The sequence below is a fragment of the Vespula pensylvanica genome, chromosome 23 (genome assembly GCF_014466175.1).
Source record: "Vespula pensylvanica isolate Volc-1 chromosome 23, ASM1446617v1, whole genome shotgun sequence".
NCBI lineage: Eukaryota > Metazoa > Arthropoda > Insecta > Hymenoptera > Vespidae > Vespula > Vespula pensylvanica.
Genome location: NC_057707.1, coordinates 1,113,853 through 1,136,913, shown reverse-complemented (window position 1 = coordinate 1,136,913; position 23,061 = coordinate 1,113,853). Strand labels below are relative to the sequence as shown.

Sequence of the window (23,061 nt, the reverse complement as noted above, 5' to 3'; positions counted from 1 at the left end):
GGAAACTCTTAATGAATCCAAATAGTAAATTAAAAAGGTTAGCTGAGAAAGAAAGAGAGAGAGAGAGAGAGAGAGAGAGAGAGAGAGAGAGAGAAGAGATTACGATGAGAAGAAGAACGTGTTCGCCTCTTGATGAAACCAGTTCTAGAAGGTGTGCTTGGATTTAGAATCGATTTCTTAGCACGATCTTGGCGATTTACGTCTCTTACCTATCCGTATAAAATCTCAAGCTTTTATCACAGCTACGTATAATAACTGTAACGATCGCTAATCCGAGGAAGGTTCTGTCGACGATCTCGCTAACGAAGAGAATAAAGAAAACAAAAGGAAAAGAAAGAAAAGTCGAATAGAAAAATATTTGCGAAACTATTAATATGGTTAGTAAAGATTTTTATATAATAATAATGACATCGAGATGTTATAATAATAAATTTAAATAATTATCCATGTATTCTACATTAATTATAATAATAAGAAATTATATATAATAACTACTATTATTGTTATATAATACAATCTTTCTTATTATTAAAATTTAGATAATATGGATAGTAAAGACGGATATTGTTTATATTAGAAACATAAACAGATAGACATTGACTTAATCATTGATCAGATTGAAAAAAAAGAAATATATGATTTTATTATCTTATGATAAAATGTATCTGAACTTTAAGCTTCTCTCTCTCTCTCTCTCTCTCTCTCTCTCTCTCTCTCTCTCTCTCTCTCTCTCGCTCCTCTCTCTCTTCCTCTCTTATAGATATATGTAACCAAACAAAAAGACAATGAGAGAGGATGAAAGAAAAGAAAGAGAAAGAGAAGAGAAGGCACAGATAAATTTTTCTCACGGCGAAATAAAGATCTTGTCGGACACGAGGGGGTACAAGAAGAAACAGCCGTACGTGGTGGCAAGACACGCGTGTTTACTAAGATAACCTCGGCTTTCAACGACCGCTTCTCTTCTTCTTCTTCTTCTTCTTCTTCTTCTTCCTCTTCTTCCTCTTCTTCCTCTTCTTCTTCTTCCTCTTATTCTTTCTCCTCCTTCATCTCCTCCTTTTCTCTACGCACCCACACATTGTCGATTCGATGTTTTCAGTCGAGTCTCTTTCTCTAAATTAAAAAAAAAGATCTTGCTATAGTTTGCTTTTAACGTATGATTTTTCAAAAAATGTTAAATGTTTTGAAAGATTATTAGATGGCTATCGCTATTAAAGAAGTATCTATTTCTTGTCATTAATTATTAATTATTCTGGAGAAACTCTCAAGTATAGAATAGTTTGGTGCATAATAGTTGTATGCGGTAATGAAAAAAAAAAAAAAAAAAAATGTGGCAGATAGGTACCTTCCCTTCTTTCATTCTTCTCAACTAACTTTAGTCTCGATGGTTATTCGAGAATGAAAGTAACTCGAGTAGGATGAGAGAAGAAAAAAAAAAGGAGGAAGAAGAGACGTTATAACCTTCTGGTTTCAACTCGAAAGCGTTGAAAATGCTCCTTGGAAAGATCGAACTACATACCTCTTGAAGCAAAGGAATATTTTCGAAGCTGCAAAATCAACGAAAATTTGAGTTAACATCGACAATGGGAAAGAAGGAGAAAGCAAGCGAGAAAGAGTGAGAGAGAGAGAGAGAGAGAGAGAGAGAGAGAGAAGCTGACTCTCCTGCCAGATTGAATCATCTTTCGGACGTCTTTGCGATCTCTCGACCGTGATAAACTCGAAATAGAATTTTTCTCTTTGTCGAGAAAGGAACGATAATATTACAACACGTACGAAAAGAGGAACCTGAGAGGAATATTTGATTACAATGGTACGATACAATTCTTTCCTGTTTACCTTCAATAAAATAATAAATTTCAAAAAAGAAAAAAGTATGTAATAAAAATATAAAAGCGATATAAAAGCGTTAATATAGAAAACTTTCGGAAACATCAAGGAGGATTATCTTTGAACTATAAATTGTATAGAAAAACTATATGACATAGAGATAGTTACAAATTTATTATAGCTTGAAGCACATCGAGTAATTCACATTCGTAAATGAAAAACAGAGAATAGAAAGCAAAGAGACGAGTCTCGAAACGAGCTCTACGTCCTTTCGAAGCATACTAACGTGTCAGGATCGTTTCGTTCCAGTATTTTACTACCTTTACCTGCTTGCCATTCGATCCCTTCTATACCTCTTGCTTCTCTAATTAACGATGGATCAATTAACGTCTTCTCACTTTCGTAGACCCTAAGATCCCTGATGAGTAATATATATCTACAAGCGTAATTTTATTTTCTCTTTTATTATCAAGATTTATTTATGTCAAGCCCAAACATATCGATAAGACATCACTTGAGGATTATATTTTCTCAAACTATTTATACGTAATAATATTATATGTCGATTGTTGATCTTTAGATTACACGACTAAATCTTGTTTTTCTTCTTCTTTCAGACAACTTAACTCTAAATCATTTTTTTCTTAGAATTACCATTGGACAATATGCTAAAAGATCGCCTAACAGCTTTATTTGCAACCCCTTTTTCTCTCGAGTATACATACGTACATACATACTCGTTCACTCGAAAGTACGCAGTTAGGATGTTAAGGACGTGTCGTAAACGGACCTCTTTGTCTTTAGAAAAACGAAAGCGAAAAGAGAGAATTGGAGAGAAAGACACGTGCATATATTTATTTGTACCGTATCCACTTCGTGTTCTACGCTCGAGCATGCCGTGAATTATGACTTTTCGCGACTAACAAACGCTTCTCCTCTCGTTCGAACATGCGTAGGAAGATTTCTTCTTCTCTCTCTCTCTCTCTCTCTCTCTCTCTCTCTCTCTCTCTCTCTCTCTCTCTCTCTTTCTCTCTTTCATATACATTTGTAATTATCGTTAACCGGATCTCTCTCTCTCTCTCTCTCTCTTTCTTTCTCTCTCTCTCCTTCTTCTATGTTATAGAGCAACATTCGATATAACTCGATTCGTTTCATCGTCGTCATCATCGAATCACATTAAAATCTTCTAATTCGCTTTTATTAACGCTCGATAAACGTCGAAGTGATATCTTAGCTTTGAATTCGAAAGTGGTTGATGTCTGTCACGGCAGCAAACCGTAAATGTGAATCGAGTCTGACATATACGAGAGAGAGAGAGAGAGAGAGAGAAAGAAAAAAAGAGAGAAAAAGAGAGAGAAAGATAAGTTGCGTAGGTGTCGGTTATGATGATGAAAAGAGAAGGAAAAAGGGAAAGAAGAAAAGATTGAAAGCGACGGAACGAAGGCACGGTATAACTCTCATTCAACGTGGCAAACGAGTTGAAGGTGCTCTCTCAGAGAGTAATTAATCGCACACAAGTGCGAAATATCTTATGTGGAAATTAAAATGTGCTAACTCTCTTTAACGTGGGCGTTTATAACGATCGTGTTCTCACTATTACTATTATATATTCTTCAATTTTCGTTTAAATTATTTCCTTAAAAAAGGAGAAAAACATTTACATATATATATATATATATATATATATATATATATATATATATAATATGATACTTATAATATATAGGAATACATTTTGTAATGGGAGCATAATGAAATTTCAAAATGAAAAAAATATATATATACTTTTATATTAATCTGAACTTTTATGTTGAATCCCGTTCGACATAAATTTTTTCAAGAGATATTTCTATGTCTATGAGTGTGACTCGACATTTATTTTTAGTATTTTAAAAATTCTTAAACATACAGTCTTTAATGAAAAAAAAAAAAAAGAAAGGAAAAGAAAATTTGAAAAAATGAAGAGAATTTTGAAAAAATTGATTGAAGAGAAAAACCTAATAATAAAAATATAAATGAGTGTAAAAATTGAAAAAAATGTATAATGTGTATTATTTTTTAATAATCGTCATTATTTTGATATATCGTCAATGTGTGTGTTCCAGGAAGCAGAGAAGCAGCTTTCACGTACGCGATAAGCTCGGCTGGAGTTACATACGCGGTAACCGCAGCTTGCAGTCGCGGCAATATCACGGCTTGCGGTTGCGAACCGGCTATAAGGTAAACCGACGACTTGGTAGGCTCTTGCTGTCGTTCCTTGCGAACATATTAACGAGATTACCTATGTTACTTCTTTTCTTCTCTTTCTACCTAGTTTCATTATATACATACCTTTGATTAAAAAGGAAAATAGACGAATATATAATTAGTATCTTTCGTTTAGCAGGACGAGAAAGGAATTACCTCCGAATGGTTGGGAATGGGGAGGTTGCAGTGCAGATGTCACTTATGGAATGAGGTAGGCGAATTAATTCAAATCATTTTACGTTTTATTATGATCTCTACCTATGCATATCTTATATATCTTATATACATATGTATGTATGTATGTATGTATGTATGTATGTATGTATGTATGTATGTATGTATGTATGTATGTATGTATGTATGTATGTATGTATGTATGTATGTATGTATGTATGTATGTATGTATTAGATCTACCAAAAAAATTTTTCTTCATTTATTAATATTTAATTTAAATAAAAATTATATAATACTGAATTTAACTTATATACTTACAAAGTATTTCTGTGATCATTTCTATTACATATTTTTCGATAGATCTAATCATTTTAATAATAGAATTTTAACATTGCAATTTAATGACAGGTTCGCACGTAGGTTCCTAGATGCAAGAGAGATCGAAGGTGATGCTAGAAGTCTGATGAATCTTCATAACAATAAAGCTGGAAGGAAAGTGAGTAAATTATAGCAGATGCTTTTTTGCAGAAGACGAAATATATATATTTTAATATATATATATATATATATATATATATATATATATATAATATCTACGTTTTCTTTGAAGTTTTTGTCTTACAGATTTATAGTGATTAAAATGTGTATACACACACACACACACATACACATTTTAGCTGACAAAAATCTGTAAGAAAACATAGGTTTGATAATGAACTTGTCGTTCGTTTGAAAAGATTAACGATAATGGTAGATCTCGATCGATGAAAGATTTACAATGGCTTGACAAGATAATAATCTTAGTAATGAGGCTTACGTTTATTTGCGTCCTTATTTAACACGATCTACAGACACTCATAGATCTTGATTTATCGAGCAATAACTTGTACGAACGGTCAATCATTGAGAAAATTTCACATATATATGTACTTTTATATGTATGTACATATGTAACTATATATTAAGTCTATTAAAAAGTTTCGTTTTACATCGTAAATAAGTTTTTACATTTCGACGTTATTTAATAGCAAAAATTTCTGTTAAAATGAGATGCAATTAAATCGATATAAATGCACATTTTGAAATTACACATTTTGAAAATTTATTTATCCATTCCTTTTTAGGTTCGTAACCGAACGAAACTTATATTTCTTTAGAAAGATCTAATACAATAGAATAGGTATACACACACACAGACACACACTTACCTGGGTACGAAATAAATACACAGTAAGAAAAGTAAAGAAAACATAAAAGTGAAAATAAGAAAATATAATAAAAGAAAATATTGTATAAGAAGAATCAATAAGGATGCAGATTGAAAGCCGATCGAAGAATACAATCTTATTGAAATAAAATCCATTGGTCGTTCTATTTGCAGCTTCTAACTTAATCTTTACAAAACCTTAAAGCTTAACAAAACCTTACAAACTTAGCTCACTAAAGTTTTAGCTTATTGAAACTTTTACAATAGCTACATATTTACGAAAGTTTTTCAATAACTGCATACTTGCTAAACCTTTTACAATAAAACGGTTAACATTATAACGATACATAAGATGTATTTATTACGGTACTTAATTACGGTACTTACTGTACCGTAATTATGGTACCTAGCTTAAGCTACTACTTTTGTTATGAAAGTCAACAATCGCAGTAAATTTGACCCTTACAATTGTAAGTTTGTAAGACCTTTTTCTATATTCGATAAGAATATTAAAAATACTTTATAATTTTGTAAATAACCGAGATAAAATTAGCCGTAAGGAAACAAAATTAGCTATGAGAAAAAATCTAAGACAAAATTGTCTAACGAAAAAACTGAAAAAGAAATTTACCAATAAAAATAACTAATAGTAATATTTGTTGCAATCTTTTAGATCGTGAAAGCTCTTCTTCAAACAGAATGTAAATGCCACGGAGTATCTGGTTCCTGTACCGTGAAAACTTGTTGGAGAACATTACCCAGTTTTCGTCAGATCGGTGATGCTCTTATGAAAAAATATTATCGAGCTAAGGCGGTCGTTGCTATCACGCCTCCACCACCGCCCACAATCCAAGTAATGATCGAAGACATTCTTCATCGTAATTTCAATGAAAATTTATCGCATCTCTCATACCTAGGATCGATTAAAATCTATTTATATGCGCGTATTCAAAGATTCTTTTCTTTTACTATACTATATTCATCAAGAACATTAAAAGAAAATAAACTAAGAAAAACAATGATAAGACGCATATGATATATCAAAATAATGATTTTTTCTAGAGTTCTGAGAGCATATCACACTCAACTACAGCAGAAATAACACCTATTCTTGGTAACGATGCAAAAACTCAAGGGAAACCAACTGATTTTATAAAATCTCATCGTGATCGACAATCTTCCAAAAAAATGAACAGCGGTGTTAAACCAAGGAGAGCACATTTGGTATTAAAAAGAAGTAAAGTTAATACCGGCGGAAGTATGATGGGATCGAAAAGAATTCCAAAAAGAAGCGAACTGGTCTTTCTTCAACCCTCGCCGAATTATTGCGAGCCGGATTTAGCTTTGGGTAGTTTGGGTACACAAGGCAGATATTGTAATCGAACGAGTAAAGGTAAATTAGAGAGAGGAATCTCTCAATATTTTCATGAAATGCTTGATGACTTTGATACACATCGTATAAGCTCATTGTATAGGAATTTGTATTTTATTTTTTAGGAACCGATGGATGTGATTTGATGTGTTGTGGTCGTGGTTATAACACGCATCAATTTACTAGAACTTGGCAGTGTAGATGTAAATTTCATTGGTGCTGTCATGTACATTGTGACACGTGTACCGAACGTACGGAAGAATACACTTGCAAATGATGTAAATATTTACTTCTCGAGAAAAAATTTTCCTTATGTAAGTGTGTTACAGAAAAATATTGAACAAATATCGACTGATCGATGATATTACATTTTATTGTCGTTCAGGTAATCTCTCTGATACATTATATAGCCTAATCATTGAAATCCTCGCAAAAAAGTATACAAGTGAGATTTACATGTATAGGTACATTAACTAAAAATTAGTTTAAGAAAATTTACAAAAAGATTTACTGATGAAATAGAACTTAGTTCTCTAGCACTATGTGGTTGTATCTTCTCAAACTCAATCTTAGAACAATATCGCATCAGTTTATTGCAGTATAATTGAGCTAAGAAATGTTACAATTTTAAATGTTATTATATTAGGAATGAAAATTAGACATCTCTCTCTTTTTCTCTTTCTTACTCTTAGATACATTGCATAAATTATTATTTATTTTTTATTATAGATGGACTATACTCATGTGTGTGTGTGTGCGTGTGTGTGCGTGTTTGTGTATAATTATATGTGTACATACACTTATAATTAATGTACTTACCAATTACTAAATTTTTCGATGTATTTGTGACACACAGACATTGTCATATGATTTTATTGAAGCTTTTACCATGATTGTAAAACATTAAAAGGTTCAATAAACTAATAAATTAAATTAGAAATGTCGGGTATATACCCGTACGTAAATAGGACGTATACCTGGAACAAATACGTATACCTGAAAAAGCCAGTTAAATAGAAAAATCTTTAACACACTGCCGAATCTATTCCTGTGGTGGGGAAAACCAATATATAAATGGTAAATTTTCTTCAGCCATTTACCAGTCATTCTCAAATTTTCAACTGAGACACATCGTGCCAGGTTCATACTTTGGTTGCTTCTATCAAATAGTATATTCCAGTATATCTAATATACTACGATAATAGTACGCTACATAGTTTCCGTGAAAAAAGAAGTAAACGTAAGTACGATTGAATTTTTTCTACTAGTGAAATTAATTTTTTAATCATTCTAAATATTCCAATTTTTTCTACAATTTCAAATATAACAAATAAACAAATCGTGTGTGATCGTGATTAATATTTAATTGAAAATTGTGATTGATACATGTAAATTTATTTAATATAATAAATTAACGATACACTTATTTCTTTTATAAATATAATCAAATAATATTTAAAAATAAATTTTTAAATAATACTTTGATACTAATTGCAAAAATAAGTCGCGATCGTGTGAATTAAACTACATTAAAATAATACATTTGAAAAAATAAATGTCAGTATAGTTCCAAGAGTGGTATATCCATTTTTGTAAAACTTGAGTGCATCGTCAATTTAATTATTAAATAATTTTTAATTTAAAGAACAAATAGAAAATTTTGAAGAGTATTTAATTTCTATATTACAAATAACTTATCTAATTTCTTAATGAAAACAACAGTATTGTTTATTTGTCTTTAATTAATATGCATTTATATTAATTGTATATATACATATATATAATTATATAATAAATTATAATACATGTAATAATTATCAATTCTATCACCAAAAATATTTGAAAATCTAATTATATCTATAACTTTTGATTCACCCGGGAATACTCTATTATTATTAGTATTAAATTTATTTCGTGTATTCAATATAAAGTAAATAATTTAATATAAAAATAACTTTTCTCTGTACAGATATATCAATTATCAAACATGAACGGAATATTGGCGGACTATCCTCTCCTACCAAACAATGAGAATGAATATCAAGAAGAAATTTTACAATTAACGCTACCACGACTACCGTCAAATTATATGTGGTTAGCGGTTCTTTGCACTTGCAACAGACACCAAGTGCACTTTCCAGTACCAATTGAACATCCGATTCATCACGTTGGCCCTAGCTATGTTAGCATTAATGACAGATTACCTATCGAATCTGATCTACCGATTAGACTAGAAGAAAGAGAGCCAGATGCTGTAAGACGAGAGTACCGACGGAGACGATACTTTCAACATATAGAATTCCAACAAAAAGAACAGGAACAAATAGAACGAAGAAGACGACAGTTCAGATATTTACAAGTTGCAGCACAACAAGTTGTAAACCGATATGAACAAAGGCAAAGAGAAGAAAATGAAGAACAACTAAATCCAGCACCCGTGGAAGCAATTCCACAAGAAGTAAATTGGGCGGAAACTAATGACAATGATAATTTAGATTTTGTAGATCGCTAAAATAAAATTTATATAAACAAAAAAAAATCAGAGAATAATTACGATTAATTTAAAATAGTTAATAGACACCATAAATATTAATTAATTATATAACGAATGAAGAAAGTGAAAGAGAGAAAGAATGAGAAAATGTGAGAGAGAGAGAGAGAGAGAGAGAGAGAGAAAGATAGAACAAAGTAAATTCATGTATAAAATTAATCATTTTTTTTCTTTTCAACATTTCTAATAATTTATTCTTTCAGTATTATAAAGAAAAAAGTTAGTAAAAAGTTTGTAATGTAATAACTTTCTGTATTATATTTTATACATGATTTTACAACGAATTTTATAGTAAATGCATATAAAAAATAACTTATATAGTATATATAGCAACATATTAATATTGTAAACCAACATCGTAATAAATCCAATCTATGTGTTCCTTTTATATGAATGTATATATGTTTCTTTTCTTCGTACTTTATACTTTAAATATGATAAAATATTAAGTTTAAATTTGATTAAATATTTGTACCTATCAACAAATATTTTTGATATTGCACATACATAAAAATCTTTATACAATCTATATAACCCACTTTTATAACTCCAATTTGAACAGAAAGCACTCCTGTGCATTAAATATAACTTGTGCATTTAAGTATTAAGAAAAATATGTTAAGAAACTTTAGAAAGCGTTCAACATTTCTTGTGCTTCTTTCTTAGCTTGAACATCTTCGTGATTTGTAGTCGGATATTCTGTTGTCAATTTTAAGTATCTAAAAGCATCTTCTTTTCTACCTAATTTTAAATAAGTTTTTGCAAGCATAAGTAAATTATAACTATAAAAATTAGGACTCGTTTCTTCTGCCTTTTCAAAATATGTTAATGCCTCTTCGAAGGATGAATTTGGAGGTTCTTCAAATACTAATGCTGCAATTTTTCTTTGATACCATGCTAAATCAGATACTTGGTAACACCAACTGCCAAGCATATACAAAGTAGTAGCGTCCTTTGGATTTAATTCTATTGCCCTCTATGATAAAAAAAAAATAATAAATAAAAAGAAAAAAAAGAAATTCTATAATGAAAAAAAGGAAATCTATATAATGCATTATTAAGATAGATGAAACATAATTATCATACAAGCATATGCTTTTTAATGCTGTATAATTGCTGTATTCTCGACTTCATGCCTTCCATAGCACTTTTACTGTCAAGTAATATTGACATCCATTTTTGTACAGCATAATGATCTTCTTTGATACTCATTGCAGTTTGTATAAAATTATAAGCTTCTAGAATCATTTTTTTTGCTTCTGATTCATTAGCTGTCTTTGATAAATTATATAAAACCCTACTCAGACGCCATAGAATTTCTACATCCTTATTATCCTAGATATAGAAGAAATAAATAATATTTCATTAAAAATATCAAAGGGCATTTGATAGATAATAATTTATACCTTGTAATTCGATAAATGTTTATATAATTGTTTATATAAACCTTGCTCAAACAAAACATCTGCTGTTATAATATAGCTTTCTTTCATAGCAATTTCCTTTGCTTCATTATTATTCTCTTTCTCTTTCTCTTTCGTCGATTGAAAAGTCCACAGACCCATCATAGTGGGTACTACATAAACCAGTTTATTAAAGTTACATTTCTGATTCTGTTAATAACCAAAAGTCACAAATATTAGTTATCAAAAATCATTCCTATTTCGTCTTTAGATAAAAATAATTATTCGATTACCGTTTGTACTACTAAAGCAACTTTGCACGTATTCAACCTTTGACATATTTTGATAGAGGTCACGAAACGAAACATTTTCGACAACATTGTCAAATATCAGCAAATAAATTCACATAAAAATTATCAAACACATGTAATATATTCTTTACTTACTTATATATATATATACATTATATTTTAAAAACTAGACAAAAGAAAGAAACATCACGAAAGATCAACTACACATAGAAATAGCATAAATCACTCCTACTTGTTCCTACTTAGAGATTAGAGTGATCAAGTATAAACAGTGTCATGGAAATAAACGACAATTTTGTAACAAAAGTGAAAGATAAATGTCAGTATATATGAGCCAACGCATATAAACAGTAAATAGAAAAAAAACAACGCCCCCTGGTACCTTGTATATCAACTCTACTTGGCATTTATTTAAAGAATATATAATATATATTTAGTACTATAATATGTTTTATTTATATATAAATAATAGTAATTTTTTTGTATGAATGTGAAGTTATAACAATCGCAGGTTGACAATATAGATATCTAATATCGATATAGAGAGTGTTCGTATCGCAACGATACTATAGCCAACTTCAATATGCAAGTATCGATCTACTCAATGATATCTCTTGTGTGTATAAATTGAAATTTATATTAAAGAAAAAAAAGTTATATTAAAGAAATATTTATTATATATATATAATCGATAGTATAATCTTTAAGTTTAAAGTATACAATGGAGACTATATTAGAACAACAACGACGTTATCATGAAGAAAGAGAACGTTTGATGGACGCTATGGTGAAGGAAATGCTTTATAAAAAGCCAGGGCATCGTGAAAATATAAATTCTGAACATAGATTAAAGATGTTGTTAGATCAGTATATGGATAGTACTGCAAATTTACAAGATTTGTACGAAGATAAAGATGGTCAAAGAAAAGAGGAGGTAAGAGGTTATTTTTTTTTCTTTCTTTTTTTTTGTTTTTGTTTAAATGTATGTATGTCTCTATAGACTAATAATCTCTTTTTAATCATTTTTATACAATTTCTAGGTACAAGCACTTTCAGGTCCTAATGAATTCTCAGAATTTTATTCTCGCTTAAAATCCATTAAAGAATTCTATCGTAGACATCCAAATGAAATTAGCGTACCCATGTCGGTTGAATTTGAAGAATTAGCCAAAATGAGAGAAAATCCTACAGAGGAATTATCTAATCTTGTAGAGTTTACTGACGAAGAAGGTTATGGAAAATATTTAGATCTTCATGAATGTTATGAAAAATATATTAATCTCAAAGGAATTGAAAAGGTTGATTACATCACTTATTTGTCTACGTTTGATCACTTATTTGATATTCCAAGAGAAAGAAAAAATGCTGAATACACCAGATATGTCGAAGCTCTTTTATCGTATTTGGTTGATTATTTAAGCAGAGTTAGACCTTTGCTGGACATAAATGCAGAAATTGAGGAAGCTAACAAGGATTATGAAACGCAGTGGGAAAATAATACTTTTCCAGGATGGCCAAAGGAAACTGGAAGTGCTTTGACACACGTTGGAGCTCATTTGGAACTATCTGCTTTTTCATCTTGGGAAGAACTTGCATCCCTTGGATTAGATAGATTAAAATCTGCATTAATGGCTTTAGGCTTAAAATGCGGAGGTACTTTAGAAGAAAGAGCCCAAAGACTTTTTAGTACAAAGGGTGAAGCTTCTCTTGATCCTAATTTATTAGCTAAAAATAAAAACAGAAAGTCTGGTAAAGGAAAAGATACAGAGAAACAGAAAGAGATTGCAAGGTTAGAATCTCATGTTTATAGACTCGCTGAATTGGTATCTAGTCAAAGAGTAGCTACGAAAGAAAATGTACAAAGGAAACAGGCTAGAACAGAAGGTGAACGAGGTGATTCGGATGCAGAGGCAAGTGCAAGCGAATCCGAAGAAGAAGATGATAATGAAGTACCTTATAATCCTAAAAATTTACCTCTTGGATGGGACGGTAAACCTATACCATATTGGTTATATAAACTACATGGTCTTAATATTAGTTACAATTGTGAAATCTGTGGAAATTTCACGTATAAAGGACCAAAAGCTTTTCAAAGACATTTTGCAGAATGGAGGCATGCTCATGGTATGCGTTGTCTTGGTATTCCAAATACCGCACATTTTGCTAATGTAACTCAAATAGAAGATGCTCTTGCTTTGTGGGAAAAACTTAAAACGCAAAAACAAGCTGAACGGTGGCAACCAGAACAAGAAGAAGAATTTGAAGATTCGCTTGGCAATGTGGTCAATCGTAAAACTTATGAAGATCTTAAAAGACAAGGCTTGCTATAAAACATCAAAGTAGAAATTTATATAATTAATATTATCTATATAAAAAGAAGGTTTGCACATTGCATAATCGATAAAATAAGTTTAATAAAAAATATGATATACAAACTAAATTGTTTAATATAATATGATGTATCGTTTGTAAGCCATTGTTCATGTATCATTTATTATTTAAATTTCCTCCTCGTATCAAATCCTCAATAGTTCTCTTCAATCCCTTTGATTAATTTAAAATTAGTTTTAAACTACTAGGACCTTTATCCGAGATATTGAAAGTGCCACATCCTCAACGACCAATGATCACAATTTAAAAATTCTAACCAGCCAAAAATTTCCAAAGCGCCATCTGATAGGAGAAGAAATATTTCTGGCTAGCAACGCCGATTGCACGATGGTGTTAATTTCTACGGTGTTCCGAAGAAAGTCTATATTGGTTTGTACATCGATTGGTGATCGTTTTTATATGCTTACTATTAATAACCGCATATATTTATTTGAATTAAACAAGCATTGATTAATCATTAATAAAAATATTAAACAATTATTCTTTATGTATAATACTTTCTTCACAAAATTAATGTTTTGAATTCCTTCTTACCGTTTTATAACCACGTGTTTTGAATTTTATCGTTCTAGCCGAAATCAAAGCTTAATGTAAATGTCTTTACGAATCATTGAAATAAAATTTGAAGGAAACGTTAAGAAATGCCATATTAAAATGAAAAACCGTTACAACGATATACTACATGTATTTAAATTTTGATAAATATTACAACTGTACAGATTAAGATCGTCACCCCGTTATAGAGGCATGCTGAAGCAAAATGACGGAATTTGTGGAAGGTTGGATTTTAGGACACACATTAGGAGAAGGTGCTTATGGCGAGTAAGTATATTATTTTCTATATTAAACGATAAAAACGTTTTCATTTGTATTTACAAATTTTATATTTAAAATTTAATTATATATTTTCTTCTTTCTTTTCTTTTTCTTTTTTAATTTACGTACGTATTTATCGTTTTAAATATTGCATCCTCGTTGCATAGTTCTTGAAAAAAAAACAATAAAACGTATTAAAATAATACAATGTTTTATTTATTTATCTAACGTTTATTTGATAAGATATTAATTGAACATTAACAAGCTTTTTCTATTACTCAATCTTTTGTGTCATAAATATATTATTAGCTTTTATCAATGTTGAATTAAAAATATAAGAATTCATTTCTTCGTAAACTATTTCTCTAGTTCATTTTAGAATCCTTTATAATGCTAAACAAGTTTTTATTTTTAATGCAATTCTTTTTTTATATATTTTCAGAGTTAAGTTAGTTATAAATAAGGCTACGGGCGAAGCTGTTGCCATGAAAATGATAGATGTACAAAAACATCCAGATGCTCGACAATGTGTGAGAAAAGAAACTACTATTCATAGAATGTTGTCAAATCCTAATATTATACAGTTTTTTGGAAAACGTAGTGAACCAACTATGGAATATATATTTTTAGAATATGCTTCTGGTGGAGAACTTTACGATAGGATTGGTATAACATTGATGTTTTATTTATATATGTTTTTATGTAATTGTAAAAAAAAAAACCATTTTTCTATCCTTTTTAACAGAACCTGACATTGGTATGCCGACTTATGAAGCTCAGAGATATTTTAAACAATTAATTAATGCAGTTGAATATCTGCATAGTCGAGGAGTTGCACATAGAGATCTTAAACCAGAAAATTTATTATTAGATGATAATGATAATTTAAAAATTACTGATTTTGGATTAGCAACCATTTATCGTGTACAAGGAAAAGAACGTACTTTAGAAAAAAAATGTGGAACATTACCATATGTGGCACCGGAAGTTCTTGTGCAGGCTTATTATGCTGAACCTGCTGATATATGGTCTTGTGGTATAATTCTGGTGTCCTTGCTTTGTGGAGGTAAGTATTACATTTTATTTCACTTATGTTGTTTTATATATTATTGTTATATTTAATTCCTGTATATTTGGCATTGTAAATTATAAATGAATAAGGAAGATCGTTAATATTTATCACTCATAGATCAATGTGCCTTTTAGTTTGAATTAAATAAAACTTCTAATGCGTAGCTTACATTCCTTAGTTTTTAACTGGTCCATCTCTGAAATATAGAACTGCCTTGGGATCAATCCTTGGCAGAATGTCCAGAGTATATGGCATGGAGGAATGGAAAATACATGTCACTTACACCATGGAAAAAATTGGATAACTTAGAATTATCTTTAATCAAAAAAATCCTTGCACACGTACCATCTACTAGATATACAATAAAAGAGATTAAAAATCATCGATGGTTTCTTCTGCAACTCCAAAAAGGTATGTGTGATAATTAGATTTTCTATTAGTAATAAATTATTTTTCAAATGCTTATATTTATCGTCGCTTGAACTACATTATAAAATACATCAGTGTTTACCTAGTCAGGTACTGAGTGACTTTGAGCATATACAAAATTACCCAAAGCTGCTTGGTACCTAACTGTGTGGACATCTGTTTCTACAGCTTTTCTCTTTTTTTTTACGAATGTAAGTATTCAAAATTTGAAAGAGATAATTCTCTTATGTTTCTATATTGGCTAAAATATATGCGTTGATATACAATTCCATACCTATCACTGATATTGTTCTTTTTTCAGCAATATAATTACAAATGTGTTCACCTTTCACAATAATACCAATATGATAAAAAGCTATTGCCTTTTCTTTGGTAATACAGCTCTATGATTTTAATCAATGGTCATAAAGCTAGATTACCAAAGCAAAGAGCATTGGCATAAACGTCCAAGCGAAGTATTTTCATGAAGAATAAAATTTTTTAAATAAGTGTGATATAAAGTAATAATATAAATTACTCTAATCTGATATAATAAAAATAAAAGTGATATTTCATATTTTTTGCTGCAGATGATTTAAATAGTAGATATAGTGTGCCTGCTAGAAACTGTACTCAAGTAGATGGGGAAAATCCATCAAGATCTTGTTTATCACAACCTGACTTAGTTGGAGAAGAAAATGTAAATATTGGGAATATGAGATTAGATGAACGGTCAGGTTTCTCATTTTCTCAACCTGCTCACATTGAAGATTTGCTACTCTGTACTCAACCAATGCAATGTACTGCTCATGCAAGTCAAGTAAGTTTATGTGTTAAATGGTACATATATATATTATATATATTGGTTCACATAAATATGAATAATACAATTTATATTATATTTATTTCAGCAAACACCTTTCCAACAACTTGTAAGACGTATGACTAGATTTTTTGTGACAACAGACTTCGAAATGACAGTAAAAAGATTATTGAACTGTTTACAATATGAGAGTTATACTTACCGTATTAATGATTTTCGCATTGTAAGTAATAATTAATATTATTTTATGTTATTATTTTCCACACAACGATCTTTTTATGAAATATGAATAATATTCTTTCAGATCACTATATCAACTGTTGACAAAAGAAATATGCCTCTAGTGTTCAAAGCAAATGTTGTTGAAATGGATAATAAATTATTGGTAGATTTCAGATTGTCAAAAGGTTGTGGTCTTGAGTTTAAAAAAAAGTTTGTTAAATTTAAATCTCTTCTTACTGATATTATTTTAAAAGTTCCTGTTACATGACATGTGTTGTTTATCTGTATGGAAATCATGACTAGATAAGATTTTTTGTGTCGATTAACAATGAAATTTAATGATGATGTTCTTATATATATATTTTTTATAAAATACTTATTTGAAGTTATGCTATATTGTCTTATCTTTCAGAATTATCTCCTTATTCCCTTTTTTAATGTTTCAAGTGGATCTTTGTTTCTGCAGTGAAAAATGAAATGAAAAGCAAACATGAGTATTTGAAGATTTAAATATTTCTAATCGCATTGATATATGAAGTAAATATTGAAAATATTACATTATTTGTTTTAGACAATAGGTTTTATTTATATTTTTTAGAATTATAATTAAAAAATGTTTCATTTTCTAGTTTAAATATATTCCCTAGAATCAGATAAATATCTTGTCCACGTATCTGTTAGAATATATAGGTTAGAATTATGTAGATCGTTTTCAAAGAAATCAATGCAGAGAGCCAAACGTGTTATTAAACATATGAATATTGTATATTTACAATGAATTTATAAATAATTTTAAAGTATAATTAGGGAAAGAAAATGTTAATTCTAAAATACTTAATATTTATAACAAGTGGTACATTACTATTTTTATTCAGAAGTTATATTAACTTAGCCTATTTTTGGGATGTGTTTGGACAGTTGTTTTCATTTAACGCCTTTAAATCGAATTATGATTATATAGTTGGTATGTTTTATGTATTATATATTATACTATTTTATAATTAACACAAATAATTACAATAAGATAATATTTCATATTCATTTCATAATTGTTTATTTTGCAGTTGGAGCTGGAACTTCTGGTGCAGTTATTGCTGCAAGATTAGCAGAGAATGGACAAAGTGTATTATTAGTAGAAGCTGGTGGTACGGCACCACCATTTTTAGATATACCGTTATTGTCACCATTATTACAAAATAGTATATATGATTGGCAATATATTACTGTACCTCAGCATAATGCTTGCAAAGCTTTGAAAAACAATGTATGTAGATAACACAAATCATAATATTTTGTATTAATATCTGATGATGTGTTCATTTATAGCAATGTAAATGGCCAATGGGAAAGATTCTTGGTGGAACGAGCAGATTAAATTATATGACATATGTACGTGGACATCCTCAAGATTATGCCAAGTGGTTTCCTGATTTTAATGGTATTTAAATAATATAACTTTACGTATTTTTATATCGCATTCTACATGTTTATACTATTAATATTTTTATACTATTTTCTTATAGATTATATAATTGGAAAAAATGATTCAGTGAAAATACAAGAATCAAGATGGCATACTGATCTTGTTAATACAATATTAAAGAGTATAGTGGAAATCGATGGTAAAATTAATAACATAAATGAAGCTTTAGATACAGGTGCTATTATATTTTATTAAACAATTGGTTATAAAATCTGTAAGAATATCTATAAGCTCATTAATTTAGGTTTCATGAAGGTTCAATTGTTTGCTGATAATGGAAAAAGATGGAGTACAGATGACATGTTATATGGAAAATATCAACATACTTTGGACATTATTACTCATACACGAGTTGATAAAGTATGTTTATTATATTTAATATGTATAAACTATATATTTCAATTCGATATAAAAAAATGTGTATATATATTTTTTTTAATAGATTTTAATAAATTCAAAAAAAGCAACAGGAATACAATTTACAAAATTTGGTAAAACTTTCAATATCACAGCAAACAATGGTGTCATCGTTAGTGCTGGTGTGATTGGTAGTCCAAAATTACTGATGCTATCTGGAATAGGCCCGGAAAAACATTTAAAGGATATGAATGTAAATTTTTGTTAAATTTACTTTAGAAGTTAATGTTTTTCAAGGTTGTTGAAAATTAATATTCTAATATAAAAATGGCATAATTTATTAGATCAAAGTGATCAATGACTTGCCAGTAGGTCAAAATTTAATGGATCATGTTCTTACTGGTATTGATTTAGTAAGACTCAAGACGAATTTATCTTTCAGTATGACTAACGCTCTTAATCCTATGGCACTATTAAATTATTTCTTTTTTGGCAAAGGTAAATAACTATAATATAATGAAAGAAAAAAAAAATATTATATACATCTAGTATTAACATTTTAGGACCATGGACATCCTCAGGTATTGAAGTTTTAGGAACGTTTCATAGTACTTTACAAAAGAATAAATCCTCAAAACCAGATTTACAATTAATGATATTACCTCTTGGTATATCTACAGACTATGGCATAGTTCTCAAAAAAGCAATGGGAATTTCTGACGAGGTCATAATATAGTTTAAAATTTGCAATTTGAGCTTAATTAGGAAAATATCAATTAAAACTAATACATGTAAATAATATAGATTTATAATATATATTATATTTCAATAGGTGTATGATAAATATTTCTCACCTTTAGAGAATGATAATGTTATAACAATTGCACCTGTTTTGTTACATCCAAAAAGTTTAGGAGAAGTAAAACTTCGTAGTAACGATCCTTCCGATGAACTTTTAATTGATCCAAAATATCTGTCTAATAAATATGACATTGATACGCTTATAGATGGTAATGATAATGTGTGATAACTGATTAATTAATGAATTTATTATTTACTATATAATAAATACATTATGCATTTTACAGGTATACAATATTTGAAGAAACTCATTAACACAAGTGCCATGAAACAGCTAGGTGCATCTCTTTACAAAAAATCTTTTCCAGGCTGTGAGGCTAATGAATTTGATTCCTTAGAATATTGGGAATGCTATATACGGTATTTATCATTAACTGCTTATCATCCTGCAGGTACATGTCGTATGGGAGATGTTGTTGATACATCGTTCAGGTAACTGAGAGATTAGTTACTTTTTAATATGTATTTTTAAAAGTAATTATTCATTAATGACTCAAACTATAAAAAAATCCACTTTATATTAATTTAGTTGTGATGATTTTACTAAGAAATAAAAATTTATTATAGGGTATATAATATAAGAAATTTATATGTTGTGGATGCATCAGTACTGCCATCTCTACCTAGCGGCAATATAAATGCTGCTCTCATAATGATGGCAAAAAAGGCCGTTGATATTTTGAAACAGATAAAAAATAAACAATTGCACAATTTCGGACATAATAATAATAATACATCTCTGCTATGTTATACATTTAATATTTGCAATAGATTTTGTTATCCATAATAATTTGAATGTTTTCAGTCAATGTCATTATTTTTATCTGTACTATATTTCTTGTTTTTAAAAATAAGAAAAATATCTTTAAAATTAAAGTTGCAGGTTATTGAGAAAAACGTAATAACATAAAAATAATTATATTTTTGCCATGAGAGTTTTTGTTATTCTTAATAACAAAAATGATGTATAAGATATATTCTACAGGTAAATCTTCCTATATATTATATTTATATTTTAGTTTTATAGAAATAATTCTTTAGTTTATTTACTTGATTATAATAACAGTTTACATATATACTTGTACAAATAATAATAATATGATTATTAACCATTTTTAATACTATGATTAAAACTAAATATTTTTTATAATTTAAAAAAAAAAAAAAAGAATAATCGAAAAGATGTATTTATTTAAATTAAAAGCAGAATTTTCTTCTTTCAAGATTTCACCAATCAAGAATAATAATAATAATTCAAGACTTAAAGCAACTTTGACTTCAAAACAAAATTGTTATATTAGAAGTTTATTTTTTATATTAAGAAAAATACTATCTCTTTTTTAAATAAATATATCCCATTAAAGAAAAAGTAAATACCTTTTCGTCATTTTATTAAATTTATATTTTTAATTATTAATGATAATGTCTTCTACTATTTTTATAATTACTGTGTTTTGAATAATCACTCGAATGACTACTATTACTTCTATTTTTATAGGATTTATGATCTTTATGGTGATCATGTTTATTACTTTCATGATCACGATGATAAGGATGATAACTTCTAGAATGTCTATCATCACGATGAGTATCAATTTTGCCAGTATATACAACTGTATTTTGTACTACATTTGTAGGAAGCATATCTGAACCTATATTTGGCACAAAGTTTCCTATAAACGTTTGCTGACCCAAATGAAGTAGATGATTCAAATTATAAATGTGTTCCTGTTTTTGTTTTTCTACTTGCGGTAACTCTATGTTATTTCTTGTTTTCATATTAATGGTCCGATTAAATAATTTTGTTCCATTAAAAAGGTCTAAAGCATATGATACAGAACTTACATGTTTATACGTTATAAATCCGTAAGTTCTTTGCTTTCCATCACGATCTCTAGGAATGGCAACTCTTTGTATTGGACCACCCTATGACAATAAATAAATTACAGATTTATATTACATATATGTATATTATATAAATAAGTCTGTACTATATCTTTTCTAGTACTCTTGTTATTTATACAAGTAAAACAAGAATTAACCTGTAAAAATAACTCGTAAAGAATACTTTCTGTGACTTTGTCACTTAAATTTCCACACCACAATGTACGTATATCGTCATCCATTTTGCTATATTTTCATCGTTTTATTCGCTTAATCATTAAGACCGTATTCTATATATTTACATATTTATAGAAGCTTCCTAAAATCCATGGTAAATGTTTATTCTTGAAAATGTTATTGGACACTGTAACGTAATTAATTTTGACAAAAAAAAATAGAAAATTAATATAATTCTTCATTAAATCACAATATTCCACAAAAAAATTATTATTTAGAAATATTATTTATACTTGTAGACTTTTATACAGATGGTACATACATAAAACGATAATATGCGGCGTATCGATACATTATTCATTCACAATTGGACAACTATGTCTAGGCAACCAATCAGAAGTCTCGTGATTAGCCAATGGGAAGCTCTGTTTGATTGTATATTTAATATGTAAACATACAACAGTTTCTTTTTTAAATATACAAATATATACATGGAATTATTATTAAAGTATTTAACTATGCCATAAAAACGAAGAAACAAAAGATAGTTTGGAAATCCTCTACAAAAAAAAACAAGTAAAATAGGCTAACTTGGTGATAGAAAATTGCTCATTGGTTAATAGAAAATTATAATTAGTTGTATCATAGAATCTCACACTAATATCATCGGTCGCAGAGTAGTGGCAACAATGTTTTCCGCCATCTTTAACTTCTTACTTGGGTAGCTAGAAAAATGTCGAAATCTTGTTTTGTGTTGCAAAAAGGATTATTCTTCAAAGAAGATTATTATTTTATTTGGAACCAATGAAGGTAAAATTAAAGTGAGTAAACAATTGAATTATACTATAGATCAATCTTCGATTCATTGGACTTTTTAATATAGGTAATATATTTTATTTAATTGGTTTACGAGCGACAGAGCAAGTACGTATTTCCATATTGGCGTCTATGCGGTAGTTTATGTTATTATACAATTTAAATTGCATTTATTTTTATATGTAATGTTATATTTTTTTTCTCATTCTTTAATATATAGATATGTGATATCAGATATATTATTATTAAATGAATCTATCGAATATAAGAAATGTTATCATTACACTACTATAAGTATAATTCAAAGCATTTTATTGCTACTATGAATTTGAATAGTCGAATGATGCTATATACCATTCTTTAATATGGATATGATTAATAAAGTAAATTTAGTAGCTTATTTGTTTTGTTCTTTAGTTAGGATTGTATTTTAAATATACGTAATATACTGCGAATGATTTCTTTTTATTTAATATTCATATAATATTAATTATTGTAACAAGAATAATATGGATATAATACTGGAAGTATTGCCTTTTAATTTAATGTGTATATAGTATTAAGTATTATAATACAAATAATGTGGATATAATAGAAAGTACTGTGCTTTATTTAATGTGGATATAATACTGAGTATTGCATATATAGTATTGAGTATTGT

At 28.7% G+C, this 23,061-nt stretch overlaps 6 protein-coding genes and 1 long non-coding RNA gene across 15 annotated transcripts in view; 4 read left to right on the top strand and 3 right to left on the bottom strand.

Annotated features, from left to right (window-relative positions):
* Nucleotides 1–9,130, top strand: part of LOC122636737 (protein Wnt-7b-like) — a 46,535-nt gene extending 37,405 nt beyond the window's left edge. For 3 of the 6 annotated variants that reach the window (XM_043828293.1, XM_043828294.1, XM_043828288.1), the window contains 7 exons: nt 3,930–4,044; nt 4,208–4,282; nt 4,655–4,742; nt 6,127–6,306; nt 6,516–6,846; nt 6,951–8,065; nt 8,795–9,130. In XM_043828293.1, coding sequence (XP_043684228.1) covers nt 3,930–4,044; nt 4,208–4,282; nt 4,655–4,742; nt 6,127–6,306; nt 6,516–6,846; nt 6,951–7,102 — 941 coding nt within the window. In that variant the 3' untranslated portion in view covers nt 7,103–8,065; nt 8,795–9,130. The remainder of the gene's footprint in view (nt 1–3,929; nt 4,045–4,207; nt 4,283–4,654; nt 4,743–6,126; nt 6,307–6,515; nt 6,847–6,950; nt 8,066–8,794) is intronic. The other 3 variants (XM_043828290.1, XM_043828291.1, XM_043828289.1) reach the window with 3 other exon arrangements.
* Nucleotides 9,131–9,548: 418 nt separating this feature from the next.
* LOC122636716 (regulator of microtubule dynamics protein 1-like) lies at nt 9,549–11,589 on the bottom strand. 2 transcript variants are annotated; one of them, XM_043828252.1, is made up of 5 exons: nt 11,226–11,589; nt 11,073–11,109; nt 10,783–10,989; nt 10,463–10,711; nt 9,549–10,352 (listed from the first exon to the last, which is right to left on the bottom strand). In XM_043828252.1, the coding sequence occupies exons 3-5, from the start codon at nt 10,942–10,944 to the stop codon at nt 10,005–10,007; spliced, it is 759 nt and encodes a 252-aa protein (XP_043684187.1). In that variant the 5' UTR covers nt 10,945–10,989; nt 11,073–11,109; nt 11,226–11,589; the 3' UTR covers nt 9,549–10,004. The 2 variants fall into 2 exon arrangements, with proteins under 2 accessions (XP_043684187.1, XP_043684186.1); XM_043828251.1 differs by having other exon boundaries at nt 11,073–11,589.
* Nucleotides 11,590–11,661: 72 nt separating this feature from the next.
* Nucleotides 11,662–13,525, top strand: LOC122636713 (splicing factor 3A subunit 3). Its single transcript, XM_043828249.1, has 2 exons — nt 11,662–12,024; nt 12,131–13,525. The coding sequence occupies exons 1-2, from the start codon at nt 11,812–11,814 to the stop codon at nt 13,418–13,420; spliced, it is 1,503 nt and encodes a 500-aa protein (XP_043684184.1). The 5' UTR covers nt 11,662–11,811; the 3' UTR covers nt 13,421–13,525.
* Nucleotides 13,526–13,653: 128 nt separating this feature from the next.
* LOC122636714 (serine/threonine-protein kinase grp) lies at nt 13,654–17,211 on the top strand. Its single transcript, XM_043828250.1, has 8 exons — nt 13,654–13,850; nt 14,201–14,303; nt 14,740–14,963; nt 15,043–15,363; nt 15,577–15,780; nt 16,368–16,597; nt 16,689–16,823; nt 16,905–17,211. The coding sequence occupies exons 2-8, from the start codon at nt 14,242–14,244 to the stop codon at nt 17,088–17,090; spliced, it is 1,362 nt and encodes a 453-aa protein (XP_043684185.1). The 5' UTR covers nt 13,654–13,850; nt 14,201–14,241; the 3' UTR covers nt 17,091–17,211.
* An 11-nt stretch (nt 17,212–17,222) lies between these two features.
* LOC122636712 (glucose dehydrogenase [FAD, quinone]-like) lies at nt 17,223–20,313 on the top strand. 2 transcript variants are annotated; one of them, XM_043828248.1, is made up of 11 exons: nt 17,223–17,306; nt 17,887–18,086; nt 18,149–18,260; nt 18,346–18,480; nt 18,550–18,665; nt 18,748–18,915; nt 19,007–19,160; nt 19,226–19,386; nt 19,495–19,672; nt 19,751–19,955; nt 20,091–20,313. In XM_043828248.1, the coding sequence occupies exons 1-11, from the start codon at nt 17,300–17,302 to the stop codon at nt 20,308–20,310; spliced, it is 1,656 nt and encodes a 551-aa protein (XP_043684183.1). In that variant the 5' UTR covers nt 17,223–17,299; the 3' UTR covers nt 20,311–20,313. The 2 variants fall into 2 exon arrangements, with proteins under 2 accessions (XP_043684183.1, XP_043684182.1); XM_043828247.1 differs by lacking the exon at nt 17,223–17,306 and adding an exon at nt 17,414–17,786.
* Nucleotides 17,869–19,337, bottom strand: LOC122636718. The gene is made up of 2 exons (XR_006329013.1): nt 19,206–19,337; nt 17,869–18,877 (listed from the first exon to the last, which is right to left on the bottom strand). It is a non-coding gene; the product is annotated as an uncharacterized LOC122636718 (long non-coding RNA).
* A 584-nt stretch (nt 20,314–20,897) lies between the features above and the next one.
* On the bottom strand, nt 20,898–21,909 carry LOC122636717 (RNA-binding protein 7). Of its 2 annotated transcripts, none has more exons than XM_043828253.1 (2): nt 21,710–21,909; nt 20,898–21,449 (listed from the first exon to the last, which is right to left on the bottom strand). In XM_043828253.1, the coding sequence occupies exons 1-2, from the start codon at nt 21,824–21,826 to the stop codon at nt 20,937–20,939; spliced, it is 630 nt and encodes a 209-aa protein (XP_043684188.1). In that variant the 5' UTR covers nt 21,827–21,909; the 3' UTR covers nt 20,898–20,936. The 2 variants fall into 2 exon arrangements, with proteins under 2 accessions (XP_043684188.1, XP_043684189.1); XM_043828254.1 differs by having other exon boundaries at nt 21,566–21,904.
* Between the last annotated feature and the right edge of the window lie 1,152 nt (nt 21,910–23,061).